The sequence below is a fragment of the Epinephelus lanceolatus genome, chromosome 22 (genome assembly GCF_041903045.1).
Source record: "Epinephelus lanceolatus isolate andai-2023 chromosome 22, ASM4190304v1, whole genome shotgun sequence".
Taxonomy (NCBI): domain Eukaryota; kingdom Metazoa; phylum Chordata; class Actinopteri; order Perciformes; family Serranidae; genus Epinephelus; species Epinephelus lanceolatus.
The window spans coordinates 14500457-14519244 of NC_135755.1; the positions used below are offsets into that span (position 1 = coordinate 14500457).

General features: G+C 41.0%; 1 protein-coding gene across 1 annotated transcript in view; it reads left to right on the forward strand.

Annotated features, from left to right (window-relative positions):
• The window catches only part of poln (polymerase (DNA directed) nu), an 89643-nt gene that overhangs the window by 52783 nt on the left and 18072 nt on the right, over positions 1-18788 (forward strand). The window contains exons 19-21 of the mRNA XM_078164777.1: positions 4966-5077; positions 8975-9057; positions 18071-18202. Coding sequence (XP_078020903.1) covers positions 4966-5077; positions 8975-9057; positions 18071-18202 — 327 coding nt within the window. The remainder of the gene's footprint in view (positions 1-4965; positions 5078-8974; positions 9058-18070; positions 18203-18788) is intronic.

Sequence of the window (18788 nt, forward strand, 5' to 3'; positions counted from 1 at the left end):
GGGGGTGGGCGGACTCTACGTTACCAATTAGCATCCGCCCACCCCCCACAAACACAGTATAGTTTCAGTTTAGGGGGCATAAATGGCACTGAACTGATCCAGTGTTAAGGGTTAATCTGTGGCGGAAGTTACTGGAGGTCAGTTATTCCTGTACGGATCAATAATTGTGGTGTTTATTTTTTATCACAGAGACTAGCTGTGTTAGATGGTGGCCTTGGAGGACATGCACATACACGTAACTCACGATCGCTCTTTCTTACGTGTTATTACTCTCTATTTCATACACATATTTTCCTTCTTCCTCTTTTCCTTTCTATTTTTGTCACGCAGAAAACTCTCTTACACACTCTCTTTCCCTCTCTCTGTCTCACACACACGCACATACACACACAAATCCTGGTCAGCAATATGTTTCCGAAGCTGCCGGCCATGCTTGGAGGAAATGTGATCTGACTCATAAAACATTGATGGGAGGATATCTTTAGAAACTCCCTTCCTCACCTCATCACAACCAAAACCATTGCTCACCTCACCATCACCCCTCCACCCTGCTTTCTTTTCTTTATCCATCCCACTAGAGTCTCTCCGTCTCCCTCTCCCTGTCCCTTTTATCTTTCTCCTCTGCAACCTATGGCCGACCCTGGGTTAAACGGTAGATGGTGTGATTGTGACCTGAACTTCCGAGGAATTCCTCTTTCCAGTAGTGCTGAATGAAATGACCTGAAATATTTATCAATCTGTCAGATTTTCCTCAATTATGATAAATGTACCAGTAACTGCACCCATCCTTCATCATTCTCTCCTCCCACATTAGTAGAAACCTATTACAGCTGGTTGCTTCATCCTCACTGAGAGAAAATTTCTTTTTTTTACCCCCGTCCATTTTGAGTCGTTTTCCCCTGCATTTGGTCGGGTTTAATTTGATTTGGAAGCAGCCGAGCAGAGGAAGAGATGTGTCTGGGTGAAATGGCTGTAATGGAATGTACTGCAGTTGCTTTGTGGGTGTGGATATAAGTGTGTGTCTGCGTGTGTGTGTGTGTGTGTGTGTCTGCGTCTATGTGTGACTACATCTTGAGAGATGTTTCAGTTTAGATCTGCCAAGCTGACAAGAGAGCTGTAGACCTGTCAGTACAGGACATGTCACCTGCCACCAAGAGGTGTGCTAGTGTTGTCTCTCTATACGTGTCTGTCCATATTTCTGTTTACACAGTTGTCTGTTTGAGTGCATGTTTAAACAAAGGTGTATTATAGTGTGCACTTAGATGAGACAGAGTTTCTCTCTGCCTATTTTAAAGATGTTTTGCTGTGTGTCTGTCAGTGTGTCTCGTTTATAGCCTCCGGTTATCTCTCTCTGCTTATGTAACTGCCCAGGGCAGATTTCTGACACGATTTGGTCTCAGAGGTCTTTTTATTCATGGTGTTTTTCTGTCTGTCCTGCAACTCTGCTGTCCTGAAACCATGTCAGTCCTGCAGTTCATGTCCTTTCTCCAAATTGAACTTGAATGTTTTAACTCTTTCACAAAAGATGCGTCCATTTTGGTTTAGAAAACGTTTGACAAAAATGAGTAAGCTTGATGGTTATCAACCAGAAATTGAATATTTGATCTTTTTTACATGATATGACACCTTTGAATACACAAATGGAGTGGATACATGAATTATTTTTCACTTTTGTTTGCGATGTGAGATAGCGCATTTGGCCTTGGGACAGGTCTGCACACTCTGAGTGCTCCTCCAGTTTTTGCGTGTGCTCTATAATGGATGGTGGTTTGATTTATTGAAAAGAATTGAACCCTTGTAGTTTAAATTCAGATTTTCAATTTTGTTTAAACCCTGGTGTGAAAACCCTAGTCCATTACATTATAGACAAAGAAAGATTTTGGAACTAACATACTACTGTGTGCAGAAAATCTATTTCCCAGAAAGTGTTGTACATGACAAATCCACCCTTTATCTGTAATTGCTAGCTATGCCTTAATAGTTACAGTACTCAGACACAATCATAAGTACAGTGTGAAGAGCAGTGCAAGAGTTTAAACAGCACTACGTTTACATGCGCAAAATATTCTATAATTTTCTGATACTGTTTACCCAGATTCCAGAAAAGACAATATTTCTACTAAGCTGTTTACGTGGCTAATGAAGTAAATACCCCACTAATATTCTCATTTACATTATAGACTGTGTAAAAATAGTGGATGTAGCCGCTGTGATGTCACCCATTGGATTGTGAACTCCCTTATCGAATCTTTGAGCTTGGCATTTTGGCTGTCGCCATCTTGGATTTTCTGAAACCATAAGTGACCATATTTGGACGAGAAGGTTGGAGCTGCAGAGGAACAAGGGTGGATCTGACTTGTAGTGTGTTTATTAAGCATGAATAACATGTTTATGAGGCCTATCCTGTTTATGATCAAATTCAAGGTATGGTGTTTACATGCGTACAGAGAAACGTAAACATGGTGGGCTTTTTAACATGGGTGTCTTTGGGGATGGACGAGCCAACCTCAAGTGGCCATTTAAGTAACTGCAGTTTTCAACACTTACGCATTGACTTCATTTTTCAGCTCTGGAGGTTGCCTCTTGGTTTACATGCAGTAGTACATAGTTCGATAAATGTAAAACACCCCAATGCTTTACACAAAAAAGTAATGATAATTCTAGTTTTCTGCTGTCCTGGCAGACTTGTTCAACCATGCGAACACAGCCTCTTTTTTGTTTTTTTGGTTCCTTCAACCACCTTCCCAACATTGCATTATTTAATATCCAAAAACCTGTTGATATCTAAGTCTTTCATAAAGTTTAGAAGACAGTGTGTTTCTCCTTCTGACCAGAAATGTGGGCTTTTCTTCAGGAGATGCATCTCTACCACAGCCTTACAAACTGTAAGCTAGTTGGTTTGTGAACAACATATCTATAGCAATGCACCGAGCCAACCGTAAACAGGGGAGAGGCCATGTGCCGCAAATTGCAGTTAAGTGCCCATTTAATATGCATTTTCCAAATATGCTCAAAAATGCTACATTCGCAATAAGGCCTATTTTGAATATCCAAAGGGAAATTCTATTTACATGACCTGTATCAAATTCTGAATAATGTCATATTTGAAAAATCGTGGAAGTGACGTCTCTCTCCTGTAATAACCCAGCTTTACGTAGATTTGTGTTATAGCGGCAGCAAATCATGCCAATTTCATCATCAGGATGAAAAGAGTGTCATACCACAGAAGATCCTGCTACAAGATATATGTAGAATAAGGTGGGAAAGATGCAGTAACATAATTGCAACATGCGTCACTACATTGTTATGTTAAAGAAACAGGGTCAGCTTCTATTGTGAGCTTTTTGACGTCTGCACATATTCACATTTTATAACCCTGGAGATAGCAGTCGTGTTAGTGCTTACAATGATGCAAAGTCTCTAATTCATTATTCCTTTTCTAATAAATGCAAGTGAAGTGGGAGGGTTAGATAAGTAGTGGGGAAAAAACAACAACGATGTGTATACAATTGTTTCTTTGTGTGTATCAGTAGCGGCTGTATGTGTGTGGACATTGTCCAGCTCAGGTAAAATGGAGTTCAATAGCACAAAAGTGTTGAGCTATCTAAAACATTAGATGTGAGCATCATGCTGCAAAAAAGTCTTTTTTCCTAGACCCACCATTTTGGACTGCCATCAACAGTGATACAAAGAGAAACTGTTGGGGGCAGAGACACCAATTTCTCCACACACAGTAACCTTTCTTACTGTAGTGGAAGCTCTGACTGGCACTATTTGCTGTTGCCCTCTCCACCTTCATGTATAAATTGCAACTCCTGTATTTCAAAGATATTTTTGTAAATGGTAGAAGTAGCTGAATTAAGTGAAGATAACAGCGAGTACAACTAAATTGCAGTTGTATCACTTCAGTACAAACAACAAGCACCAAATGATTAATTATAGTGTTAACACAAACACTTGAGGAGTCTTTAAGAGTTCTATGTACTTCTTGAACCCTAAATCTCCCCTTAACATTTCACTTGGACATTTTTTTCTACACTGCAGACACTGTAAGAAAGCACCTGTGGTTGAAACCGCCCTCATTAAGTGGATTGATGGTGCCTGGTCACATAATAACTGTACTGCACTGTATTTTGAAACAGTCACTAACATTCTTTGAATAGTGAAGCTGTCCATTTAATTACTTTATATTCATGTAATAATATATTAATGTCAAATGGACAGTAATGTACACAGGAAACAGAGAAAAAGAAAGAAAAGTATGTAATAATCATCCACTTATTATGATCAATTTAAAGCAGACAGACGTGATCACTTTAGGAGGTTTCCACTGTACTTCAAATGAGACAATTTCGTTGTTGTATATCTCCGTTCTTACATATATATTTATCATAATGTTCAAAAACTAGTTGGACATTTTGGCAAGTACTCTGTTGCACTTTGTCGCAGAGAGTTAGATGAGAATATCACAACCACTCTCATGTCTGTACGGTAAATATGAAGCTAGTGCCAGCAGCCAGTTAGCTTAGCTTAGCACAAAGACTGGAAACGGGGAAACAGCTAGCTTGGCTCTGTCTGAAGGTAACAGTATCTGCCTGCCAACACCTCTAAAGCTCACTGAACATGTTACAATGAATATGTGTTGCTCTATTTCCTGGGCACAGTAACTTCTTGAAGAGGCCCTGGTAGGTGGATTTTGTCACTTTCGGACAGAGCATGGTAACCTGTTTCCAGTCTTTGCTCTAAGCTAAGCTAAACTAAGCTAACCTAACCAGCTGCTGACTTTAGCTACAGATTTACCTAACAGACATGAAAGTTTTATCAATCTTTCATCTAATTCACAGCGTGAGAGCAAATAAGCATTTTCCCAAAAAAAAACTCAGTGTTGTAAATGGAAGACTTTGGATGTGACATTGGAATAATGTATTAAGAAGGTGTGTGTTTGTGGGTGTGTGTGTTTGTCAGACTTCTGCCAGGTGGAGCTGCGTCTGCTGGCTCACCTCTCCTCTGACCCTGAGCTGCTCCGCATTTTCATCAACCCGCAGGCGGACGTCTTTACCATGTTGGCCTCTCAGTGGTAGGTCTCTCACTCCCAAACACACACACCACACAAACACACACACACCCTGGTCCTCCCCTGATCTCCCTGCCAAGGTGAGTGTTGATGCTCCACAGGGTTTTTCTTTCCCAGTCTCTCTGTGTGTCTCTCTCTCTTTCTCCTCCCCCCGACTACCGGCTCCTTCACTTCAAATGCTAATAACCTTGTTGCCATGACTACCATGCCAACTGCCTCATTCGCTCTCTCTTTTCCACAGGCAGGACACCCCTGGGCTGGTCGCCCTGGTGATTACATTGTCGCGCTTTTGAAGTATTTTTGTGAGTGTGTGCGTGTTATTCTCCTCCCCTCTTGCTGCCAGTGTGTGTGTGTGTGTGTGTGTGTGTGTGTGTTTCGGTGTTTACACACAGGTCTATTGTGTGTGTGAGATATCCAGTGTTGCACCTTCACTCCTGTCATCCATCTCAGTCAAGTGTGCGGCAGAGGGCGGCCGGTTAAACACATTACCTGGTCACATAGACCATATTAACAGCTCTTCTGAGCCTTTACATTGTGCCTCTTTCATTATCTCTCTTTCACCTTTAAACAAATTAACTGGTGTCACTGCCGCTCTGCTGGGATTACTCTGCCTTACTCTCATCTTTTGAACCTTCTGTTTCTTTCTTTTGTAGTCTTCTATTTCTTTCCTTCCTTTCCTCCTCTCTGCCTTTTTGTACAAATCCTTTTGGCCTTTCCCTTGCCCTCTCTGTCCTTCCTCTGACAGATGTTTCTCCCTTCTTATTCCCATTTCCTCTTCCTTTCCTATCACTCTTTTACATGTTAATTTCACTGTTTCTTTTCCTTTTCTCCCTCTTTCCTCACCTCTCCTTGTCCCATTCCTCTCCCAAGGGTGTCACTGATTTGTCTGTTACTCTGGTTGAACCACTTCTATGTGTAAATCAGAGAGTGAGAAATGTAAAAAGGATTCTTATTCATGGTGGGTTAGCCAGAGGCTTTCTGCTTACTACAAAACTGATGTCTCATTACTTTGAATACTATATTTAAATTTTCAAAAGTCTCTCTTTTACATTTTTTTTTCATCTTCCTTGTCCTTCAATTTGTAGTAAAGCAACAAGCCTAAGGCCCTGTTTGTACCTGGTATGCATTTTGAGTGATTAAATCACAAGTGGACAACTGAAACCCTTGTTCACATCACGCTCATGTCTATTATGTGTCTCCAGCTGACCGCTTGTGTTCAGATTTTGTTCCTGCCCCGTGCCCATTTTTTGACGTCTACACTTTTGCTAGCTGCTCTGCAGTATGCTTGCTAGTCAGGTTAGTGGTTTTGTCAGTACAGCTGGGGATACCGCTGTCAGCAGAATTCAACACGTCTCCTTCCATAGGGCAAAACGATAGATGGTCACACAACATTTTGTCCAACTTGATATTAAATGGGAAAGTTATATAGCATTAGTGCATTGTCACCAAAACAACCACCACATCCTGCACTGATGATGAGGACCTTGTCTGGTATACATCAGGACGCATTAGTGTTTTCACTTGATCATTACTGAACCATAACGGTGCAACTGGGCTCTAAATATTTTGGGAACTGTTGTTTTTTTCTTTGATTTCTCTGCAGTTCATTCAGTGGTCAGATTGAATAGGTTTAAACTGTGATTTGCCAGGCCATAGTAGGTTTCACTGATATTCTCTCATTCAATTCCAATAGTGTGAACCCTGGATGAACCTTCTCTTTCTACTGTGAGGTTTAAGTATAGCTTTGCTAAAGCATCACTTTCGTAAAGATATACATGTAGGAGTTTCCTGAAAAAACATGAATAGACTCATAAAAGTAATCCCTCTCAGTCATCACTTGAGGTGTGTGGTGGTGTATTTTCTGCAGAGACTCTGCCCTCTGCCTGTATTTTCTTATTTCCTTCTTATTTTGCTGTGTTCAGGACGTTCCTGGGCAAAGCGCCTGGGTGAGGTCAGGACTTAAGCGAGATTTATACTTGTGTGTCAGCTTTATGCTGACCCTACGCATGTGGCCTACACCGCTGTGAGCATTTATACTTCTGCGGAGGTGTGTCTGCGTCACTCTGCAGTTACACCTCCAAAACAGTAGTCAGCAGCAGGGTGTTTGTGAAGTGCTGTAAAGTTTAGTTGATTCAAAACACACATTAAACACATATTAAACATGGCTTAATAGAGACAGTCTCAAACACAAGGACACAAATCAGCTTCACTATAACTCGCAGCATTCACAGACAAACACTTTTTATCTGGACACATTTTCCCCACAAATACAACATGCTAACGTTATTGGCACAAGCCTATTGCATTTTACATTGTATAAGTTAGCCTAGCAGCTAGCGGAGATTTCCTCTGCTCATATGAAGCCAGGATAAATTACACACAAGACTTGTAATGCTATTTTTGTGGAGTTGTTTCTTATCTGTGAAATTAAAGTAAATAATAGCTTTTTTTCCCTGAGACCATTTCCCTTAGTGGGAAATGTTTTCAGCTTACAAAAATAGACAGGAGGTCTGCGTTGCTGTGACGTGTAGTTACATTTCTGGGGAGGTGCACATCAGGCTATGGCATAGGTTACAGTGTCGATTAGACACACAAGTATCAATCCCGCTTTAAAACAAGGAATTGACCAGGTGACCGATAATTCCTGCATAGTGTACCTTTCATTCCAGCTAGTTATAGGCATTATTGTGCTCCTGACACTGAAACAGGAAACTGCTCCTATTTAATCTGAACACATTTTGATGCTAAGTTTCCAGTTTCTTTTATCAATGACTGCTGATTTATTTATATCTTTATTGAACTGTTGCTCAGAGGGATCATGGTCTCATTATAACTTTTCAGTTATCAGACTAGTTAAACCATTTGCACAGCATTTTGTTCTTCATATTCTAAACAAACCCTTCATACAAAATAACATCTCCCTGTAATAAAGACATTCTACAAACTAAACGCATCAAAGACCATTTAAAAGTATAGTGTAGTCCTCTCAGACATATGACTGATGACTATGCCGAATATAGCTTTTGTGGCAGGAGATTCCAAACTTTTGATCGGTGGTGTATCTGTTGTAATAAAATAGCAGGGTTTTCCAGTAGATAAATGCCTTTCCAGCAGGGGGCAGTGGAAATCCAGTATGGAGATCTATCAAGGAGATGCACAGTGGAGGAAAATGTTCAACGTGAGTTCACCCACCGGAGGTTATTGGTTATGCATTACTTACCTCAACTTGTCATTTAACACAAAACTCACTCACTCAAACACTCATGGTAAGTGTAATTACCTCAAATTTAAGAGTCGTTATCCTGGGGCTTGCAGTCATCAAGGCATCTGACATCATCAAACACTGGAGCTTTGAAGCTCCCATTTGTATTTTTCTGTGTGTGTGTGTGTGTGTGTGTGTGTGTTTGTGTGTGTGTAGCACTCTCTCAACACTGATCAGCGGTGGCAGCTCCCAGTCAGCCCCTCCAGAAATGCCACTTTCCAGACGTGTTATCCTACCCTGTCTGATCCTGAGTACTATGACTGTCTACAAGTCACATTACATAACTGTCTGTCTGTCCATCCCTGCCTTTCCCTCTCTATCTCTTCCCTGTCTCTGTAGTTCCTCTGTCTCCTTGTACTCTGTGTCCTTTTAACCTCCACATCTCACATTGTTTCTCTCTTTTTATTTGTTCTTCTCTGGATTTCTCTACCGTCCTTTTCCTCCCTACATCGGTGTACACTACTTACCTTTATACTTACGTGCAATGCCTGAACAAGAAAAGGATGATCTATCCAAAAACAGTCTTAAATTTAGTCAGAAATTATCTTGAAAACGTTTGAAACCTGTAGACTGAACAAGTCTTGATCTGGACACCATGTTGTTCACCCCTAAAAAATGTGTTTATCTTTATCCCTCAGGAAGGGAGTGAGTGCGGGTGAGGTGACTTTTGAGGATCGGGAACATGCCAAACGCATCGTCTACTCTGTTGTGTACGGCGCAGGTGAGTACAAACACACTCTGACATATTAGCCATAAACGTCTACCTTGTCTGGCTGCCTCCTTCTGCCCCATTCCTTTTGTCTTTTTCTGCCCTCCTTTCTCTCAGATTCTTGTCTCGCACTCCTCCTGTAACAAAACAAGGTAAAAAAAAGATGCTAGCTAACAGCTACACAGTTCTGTATTACAGCTTGCCGAGGGATACGTTGAAAGTGAACTAACGTTAGCTTAGCACATGGCTAACTACTGCATGCAACCCAACCGTTCATGTTAATTTTTAATACAGTCTACGTATGAAAACGTCTTATCCGAACCTTCAAGTTCTGCACTTACATGCCTCCACGCCTGCTGTTTTCTGTTGAGATCGTGGTAACTGCAGTTTGTAAAGTCGTAAAGCTCTGGGTATCCAGCAACCACCACCACCAGTTTCTCCTCCATTGTGTGCCAGCTGTAAACTCATTGTCATGACCACCACAGCAGGCCTGCCTCTCAAATCATCAGACTGGACGATGGGGAAAAGGCGGAGATGACGTGGGGTGCTTTTTCATTCTGAGTTGAAATTTTTTCAGTAGCAAAAAGCTCCATTCTCATTGGAAAACAAAAAGCAACATCCAGCTGCTTCAGTGCTTTCTGTGGGATTGGGCCTTACAGAGCAGTGGGTGGTAGTAATTGATTTACAATAGTGAAGGCCAAAATGCTGAGATTGAGGCTTCAAAACCAATGGGTGATGTCACGGTGGCTTCATCCATTATTTTATACCATCTATGATGTTTACACAAAAATGCTAATTTCTTTCATGCTGTGGACCACAGTCCTGATTCCACTGGGTGAACTGGGATGGCGGTGGATGCGATGGTGGAGGGGCAGGAGAAGATAAAAATAGAAAAAGGAAGATGAATGTATAATAGACCCATGTGGCCCATAAAGAGACTTGTCTGTGGCTCTTGTGACCCATTTATGCTTCACACACGTGTATGCTCTTATGAACACACACACTAACACACACACATGACCAGAGTGATACGAGCTGGTGGACATGTGGTAGATATCTGGGCCAGCTAGAGACGTAATCATTGGCAGAGGATTTACATTCTTGTCTAACAATTGTGAGTTGAGGGAGTTTATTTGTTCATTAGTTTTTAATTTAGTTTTGGTTAGTTTCTGAAGTGGGTTTGCTTGTTTCAGTTTTGTCTTTATTGTTTAAAAATCTGTTGTTATAGTTTAGTTTTTATTAGTTTTGGTATCAGTTTTAGATTTTTTTGTTCCAATTATAATATGGGGAGTATTTGTTAGAGGCAAGAAGATCAGAATAGGTATTGCAATACAAACAACACATATGGACCATTGCTTCTTAATGCTTGTAATGTAATGTGAGTACAAAATATCGCTTGTTAGTTGTTGTTTTTTTCCCTAATGTCTATTTTTATTTTTTATTTCAGGTAACTAAAATGTTTTTCATTACTAGTTTCAGTTAACCTTTGTGTGGTTAAATGACAGCTTTAGAGCCTGATGTCAAAACTGCTATTATACCAGATTACAGCACCTATTCAAAACACAGCTCATCCTACATTATTGATTTCACAGAAGCATCTGAGCGGCCTCTGCGGAACATAAAGGGCTTATTTTTTTCCTATATCAAACTATAATGCTCAGCATTTTCTTGCAACAGGAAAGAACAACTTTCAGGTGCATTGGGACCTAATTGATCTGCTTCTTTTTAAAAATCCAGATATTTTTTGTGAAAATTCTGAAAAAACAAAACAGACAGAATTAAAAATGATAAAGCTCATTTAATGTTTGATCATGCTTTGAGAAACTGTGGATACTTAAGTGTAATTTAAGCAAAAAAGATGTAACTGGTTCATTTTTATAATGAAGGCATCTATGATAGCGTATGTATTTAGCTGTATTTGATATTATTGAATTAAATATGGAAATAAATAGATAAATGCATGAATAGATAAATAAATACGAGTTGATAAATACATACATTACATAAATAAATCTTCTCTCTTAAATTTAGTCCTACATGTTTTTTTACATATGCATTTATTTATTTTGGTATTTCTGTGTCTCCAACTTCTACATTTAATTGTCTATATTCAGTTATTTATATCAGCATTTATTTATTCTTTTATTCATTTATTTCTGATTGTTTTTTTTTATTCATGTATTTATGTATTTATTTGTTGATACAGCTAAGTAAAAAGCACTCCGTTCTGACCTCTTTATAGTCTGCTGACACCAGTCAATATTTAAAACTCAGCCTCACTTTTGGGATAAATATTTGGCCGTGAAATAAATTTAACCTTGCATGTTGTACTTTAATAAGATATCACTTAGTGTACATTGGTTTACTTTATGTTAACAGGAGAACATTCTGCTGCGCTGCATTTGTTGGTTTCATGCTTACTCTGACCCAGACACGGTATATTATCAAAACAGTACATTGACTGTTCTCCCTGGAGTGAACATCATGAGAAAACTAGAAAACATGTTTGATCTGATTAACCAATCAGCACTGACCCTGCAGCGCATGGTTTTTATGAGCGGAACTGGGCCAGCAGTTATCTGTCACTTTGGACTCAGTATGCGTACAGCGCATTCAAAAGCTCAACAAAACCTGATGCTCCCAAGCTGATAGTGTGTTCTGTGGTATTTCTACTGTAGCAGGAGTCACAGCTCAGCGGGAGAAAACAAACATCAGAACACAAACACAGTAACTCACACACACACACTGATGAATGAGTCAGTTCAAGGAAACTCGATAAACCTCAACAGCCGATGACACGAATGTGTAAAAGCTATTCATTTGAGACATGTAGGGGGGCATCGGATGCATGCAGGGACGATTCATAAAGTAAAAGGTCAGTGCTAAAAAGGCAGCGAAAATATGGAGTGCGTAAGGAGATGTAAAAGAGCGCGACAGAGTGAGATGCTGAGCGGAGGAAATGTAGGCTAAAGGCAAGAAAAGGTGGGGAGTGGGGGGAGGTGGTGTTGGCGGTGGTGGTGGTGGTGGAGCAGAGCATAATGTAGGGGAAAGGGGAAGAGTGAAGAGCGGGTGGGACGGCTGAGGGAGAGAAAATGAGGAGAGGAATGCAAGGAGCTCCTGATCAGCATAGACAGACAGCTCTTCATGGAAGGATGCGTTGCCATGGATACCAAATACTAAAAGGAAGCTTTCTCTGCAAGACAATAATCAGGCCAGGGAGGAGGGGCAGAGCGGGGCTATGGACTCGTGCACACACACACACACACACACACACACACACACACACACACACACACACTTAGAAATAGGTCAACAAATAAGAAGGGCAAGTGATGATGTTGGAGGAAAAAAGGTAGGATGAAGGTGAGACAGAAGTGTAATGTGCTGTGGGAAAAATAAAAAGGATGACATAGAAACAACACATAGCATTTTTTTTTCTGAGGACTTTCAAAAAATGCTTAAACTAGCATATCAGCAGTCTTTTTACAATAGTTTACTTTTCATTAGGGTGAAAAAACTGAATGAAAATGAGAAGTAAAGAGGGCAGGACTGATAGGAGGGTTGTAGTAGTTGAAGGAGAGATGAAAGAGGGCAAGAAAGATAGATGGGGGTATGAGCCGAGAGGCGCTGGAGCTTCAGTAGCAAAGGTTAAAGGTCACTCCTTGAACTGACTTCATTGAGCAGGAATGCGGGGCTTCACTCACACAGGAGCACGTCTGTAGCGTGCACTCAACATCTTCATGGTAACTTGTCTCATTCTCCGTCCCTGTTGCATACAGTACATGCATATCAAGCTCAGCGGCTTCTGGCTCAGCACACTCAAAAACACATAACCAGCCAAACAAGCTGAAAGGGCCTAACATGTTTCAGTGTCTGTGTGCCCTCTGCACAGACAGACATGCCAGCTTGAATGAACTCAGATGTCGTCATCTTTTGCTCTAAGGCTGACTTTCCAAAAACGAAGCCCATGTTGCCGACTTTCAAATTTTTCATGTCATATATCATTGTCATCCGTACAAAAAACTGAACCCAATTTTAAAGTGTTTCATTTCTAAAATAGTGGGTGATAATCTTGTTTGACGGCCAAAATACATGGGAAGTGGTCGCAGTGTTGTACATCTGCCGCAGCACAGCATGTCTATTATAATCAACTGCAGCTGCTACACTGACCATGAAAGCCTCACTTGCCTATGTGAGCACTACACTGCTCAATGTTATTCTTATACAGCTGATGTATTTATATTTCTCTACGCGCAGTTCGGCAGCCTTTCAACAGGTATAAACTACATGCAATTGTATAAAAAACTACGACAGTCTGTTTAAAAACTATTAAAATGAATTCCTCATTGTACCAGAGGCAACAGTAAGCAGCAGAGCAATGCTGTGTTTGTTTTTTACATTTCAGATTAAAATAAATCAATCAAATCTGTATGCTGTTGTTAAAATGATCGTGTTATTTAATTCAGTACCAGTTAATATAGCTCATACGTTTCCAGCCGCTGCAAACAAACTGCAATATCACTTGGGAAAACTCAATACACACACAGTGAAGCTGGCAGCAACCAGAGATGGAGTCTGTGTCGCAGGAAAGAGACCCCGCTCCGCTCCGCCTATGTGACATAAGTCAAGTTGGCCATAAGTCAACTTAAGCTGGGCATACACTGTACAATTTGAGCCTGTTTTAGAAATGTTTTTGTTTAATTCCAACTCTGAGTGTAGAGGTAAATCGTCTGTGATCTCATGCCAAAGCTCACGATTTATGTGCTCACACTGTATAGTCCGATCATGAATCCACAACCTGAGCGCTCATATCATGTATGAAAAACGGACAGTAAAAGTGTCCATGGGTCCCTGCGGACTGTTCTAGCTATTGACGATTGTCAATAAAGATTCATTTTAAAGGCCCGGGGCTATGGGCAGGGAGATTGTTAGGGACCAAGCAGTGACACAACAAGGACACAGGAGTTGTTGTGTCACTGCTGTTGTTAGGGACCAAGCAGTGACACAACAAGGACACAGGAGTTGTTGCCAAAATCGTGGGAGGGTTTTTACCCAAAAATGCATGAAAAATTTCAAACCAAGAAATGAACTACTAGGCCTATCAACATAACATAACTATACTCAATATAATAACCAAACAAGGTGTTAACTAAACAAACTGACCTGTCCAAATGACACATAAGGGAGCATATATAGTGGCCTGGCCAAACCAAGTAATGCACTTGAGGTAAACAAATGGTCGGCAACAAAATACAAAGTAAAAGTAACTAAACCTAAATCCCCTCCATGACATGGCAGCACATGGTTTGATCCAATGAGTTGGCTCCAGGATTTAGGAGTCCTCAGCCCTCAACCACGCCTACATCATCATACAAATTGCCTGTGTAACCCTATAATTCTAGAATGTGTACAGTGATGTGAATTGTTCAGGTATGGTTGACCATAAATGAAAGTAACCTGTGTAGGTTTGTTTGCTAGCAGAGGTACACACATACACACACAAGTTAGCAGCACCAACACACTAGCAAGGTATCAGCTGCAAGATTTATTGAGTAAGGAAAGAAAGCACTGACCTTGTGGCTGTGCTTCAGCTGTGCAAGAGCCTGACGACGGTCGGCCAGAATTTCTGACATGTCATTCATGTGAACGTTCGACGGCTGGTTGGAAGCAACTTATTGAGCTTTGCCTGGGTCCAGATCTGTAAATCCACCCACTCCACTGACTTCGAGTTGACTGATTTGTCAGGAATTGTGACATTAAACAGCAGTTTCTCGGTTAAATAAAAACAACCAATCAGTGCCACGGGTGGGACTAAGGCCATTATCAGGCTGTTTTCAAGCATTGTCAAGCTGTGTGCTGGAACCAGTGAGGAGTAATAACAACACTTGCATACCCTACAGACAAGATAGACGCTGCTATCGAGGCTGTTCTAAATTGACACGTCTTCTCAATATTGCTCAACATTGTAGTTTGTTTTTACTTCGCTCCACTCCTCTCTTAAAAGCCCGGCAAAACAGGTGATGATGATGGTACTCAAGTGGGTCCATTCGTCTCCAGAGATTAATTAGGGACAATCGGATGAATAGAGTTTGGTCTAACAAGTTGACAATTCTGTCTGGCATCAGGCAAGATCACACTGTGATCGATCCACAATCCCCCCTGCTCACTGCGCGGCAGATGACAAGGCTGAAAGTTTGTCCAACTCTAAAATGACAGGCTCAAATCGTACAGGCTATGCACAGCTAAACTGGAATGAAGAATGACAGATCAACTTTAGAGACAGAATAAGAGTAGACCATACATTGAACTGCTTGCTGTGGTCATTTGACTACTTCAAAAGAAAATTACAGTTGTTGTTATGGCTCTTTGAAGTGGCAACAGTACTCATAAAATATGATCTACTCTGATTCTGTTTCTGTAAGGTCAACTTATCGTTAACTCTGACTGGTATTAGGTTGATATAACAAGTAAAAATGTAGTTGACTTATTTATATTGATTCTTAAAGCACTGAATTAATTCCATTGCCATCAGCAGGCATTTTTGTCAGATATTTTATTAATACATGATTTCTCGATCAATTTTCCACAGTATGTTTATGATACTGCAGAAACTGCTGTCTCCGCTGCTGATTCTCCTTTCAGCTCTAAGCTCTTTGGCATGACATAACTCATCATCAACCACACCCCCTCAGAGCTCCAAACCACAAACACACACAGTAACTGTGGCACCCATCAGCTCAGCCGCTACACTCCTCTATCGATCTCCTCCTCCCCTTAAAGCCCACACCTTTACTCCTGCTACAGGCTGTACACCTTTAACACTTCCTGGGAAAGCGCATACAGTACACACACACACACTAAGGCCTTGTGTTCTTAGCTTTATCTTCATTTTACACACACACACACACACACACAAATGCACACACAAATGCACACACCTCTTGCAGTCTTGCCCTGATCCTTGGCCACCCTCCTTTTATCTTGTCCTCTTCCATCTTTCACCCTTCATTTGGCTCCACTTTTTTCCTCGTCATTTCTTTTACCCTCTGGTCCAGTCTGTCGTCTGTTCACTCTCCCCGTTTCAACTTTCTCCCCCCGGCCTCTCTCATCTGTTTCCACACTCTTCAGTCAGTCATGATAAAGGTAGTTTTACTCCATTTAAATTCATTGGCTACTCATTTGTCAGCTCAAGGTCAGCACTGAGCAGTCAGGTCCTTCTACAGTGCAGACCATTACAGAGCATTCATATTAAAGGAACAGTCTGACATTTTTAGAAATATGTTTGAAGGACAGTTCACCCCAAAATCAAAACTACAAATTTTCTTCTCACCTGTTGTGCTTTTCATCAGTCTAGATTGTTTTGGTGTTAGCTGCCGAATGTGGAAGATATCGCCCATAGAGATGTCTGTCTTCTCTCCAATATAATGGAACTAGATGGCACTCAGGTTGTGGTGCTCAAAGCACCAAAAAAAAAATTTGAAAAACACAACAGCAGTGTCTCTTTACAGAAATCATGATGTGGTTACTTAAGATGTAGGAACTTTTTTTCTACCAAACTACACCTACCGACTGTATTAATGCACAGAAGGAAGCGTGCATCAAGTTATAGGCGAGAAGCTTGTGCTTGTGACGGAGCAAGATGTAAACATTAATGGCGTCCTCCTTGGCTGAGCTGTAACATTAGCTAGCTCATCGGTGCTAGGTGAGCTGGTAGTACGGTAGATGCACCATAGATGTAGAATAATAACTTGATATCGGACTCTAAGATGGCGCCTATTCAGTTCAATGGAACTGCTCGGCTGGAGCATACGCCAAAAAGTTTCTTGCTTTCGGGTGTACTTGTGCGGTATGTGGGCCACTGAATAGTTCAGTTCAGTTCATTTATTGGGCTCCTTAGAGAAACTTCTCTTGGGGGGCATCACTATGCGCAATAGTGTTTCTCCCACTGTCCTTGCTCGGGAGTTCCTGCTTGGATCATAAACTTTACATTGTGATGATGTCATGGATTTTAAATCACTTTCTTCTGCTTGAGGAAAGTTTTACAAATATAAAACCTCCATGGATAAAAAACATCACAATAAAAAGAGTCATAATTGACCTTGTTTGCAGTTTGAGTTGTCCTGTCAACAGTTTTACACGTGGATGGCCATTGAGAACAACTGGAAGCAAGGCTGAGTGGTGTTCCTGGCAGCCTGAGCTTCATGCTTCATTTTGCATGTTTCGTGGGTGTAGAAAGAAAATAGTTCCTGCATGAAACTGCTCACAACAAGGTCTGTGGATTATCTTGAGTAACCAGTATTTTTTGGCACTTTGAGCACCACAAGCTGAGTGCCATCTAGTTCCATTATTTTGGAGAGAAGGCAGACATCTCTACAGCTGATATCTCCAACACTCTGCAACACCAAAACAATCTACACTGATAAATAGCACTACAGGTAAAAGGAAAAAATACGTAATTTAGATTTTGGGGTAACTGTTCCTTTAATCCTTTACTGTTGACAGTTAGATAAGAAGATTGATGCCACTGTCATATATATACAGTAAATATAAAGCTGCTGCCAGCAGCTGGTTAGCTTAGCTTAGCACAAAGACTGGAAATGGGGAAACAGCTAGCCTGGTTCTGTCCAAAGGTAACCTGTTAAACTCACTAATTAGCACGTTATATCTCATTTGTTAATCAGTTTTAACACAGAAGTGTAAAAACGGCACATTGCAGTGTTATAGGGGGGTTATATGCCAGGTGTAGTAACTTTCTGGAGTCTAACACTCAACAAGAAAGCCAATAAGTGTATTCCTCAACATTTATCACTGTTCCTTTAACATACTGCGGATATTGCCCACTTTTCAGCTAGCTCTTATAACACTTAGTTGTGTGAGGAAGGTACTCAAAGTCTATTGAGTGCAATATGAATCATGATGACCTAATCACATTTATCTTACATCTGCCTGGCATCCCTTGTAACTTCTCTCACTGATGTAAGCTTGCATTATTAAACACACTTTCATAATATGTTGTCTTCTGCAGGTCGTGAGCGTCTATCAGGGATCCTTGGGGTGAGTGCTGAGCAGGCCAGCCGATTCCAGGACAGCTTCCTACAGACCTACAAAGAAGTCCAGGCCTTCATCCAGAGGACCATCCAGCAGTGTCACAAACAAGGTCTGAGTACATTCAAATTCCCACTGTGTCTCCCATACAAAGCATTACCTCAAGGTTATATTGACTCTTAATAACGGAAAAGGTATTGATGAAAATGTGTTGCAAACTGTATAAGAATATTTTCCCGAAATTCAATAGCAAAATGTTTATTTATAGCAAGGTCAGAGTCATAGTTAAGATAAGGGAAAGTAGAGGTCAATGTTGAGAATTACAAATAGGAGATGTCAGAAAAATGTCCCCACAAACAACAAAAATGTGTGTGTGTGTGTGTGTGTGTGTGTGTGTGTGTGTGTGTGTGTGTGTGTGTGTCTGGGTTTGGGCCTGTACTTTTGACATAAACTATGTAGTTAGAATTTCTTTGGCGTTCACACGTACACCCACGCTCTCTATGGATTTGTGTGTGTTTGGCTGAGGAAGAAGAAGATGTGCTTGCATTGGCAGGAATGAGACAAACTGCCGTGGGTCAATACTTGAGGGGGACGGGATGGATGGGGGGTGGGGTGGGAAGGGGCTGATGGTTCAGACGGGACACTCTATTTATATTCGAACTGAACTGCCAACACAGCACACCTGAGACTTAAACACG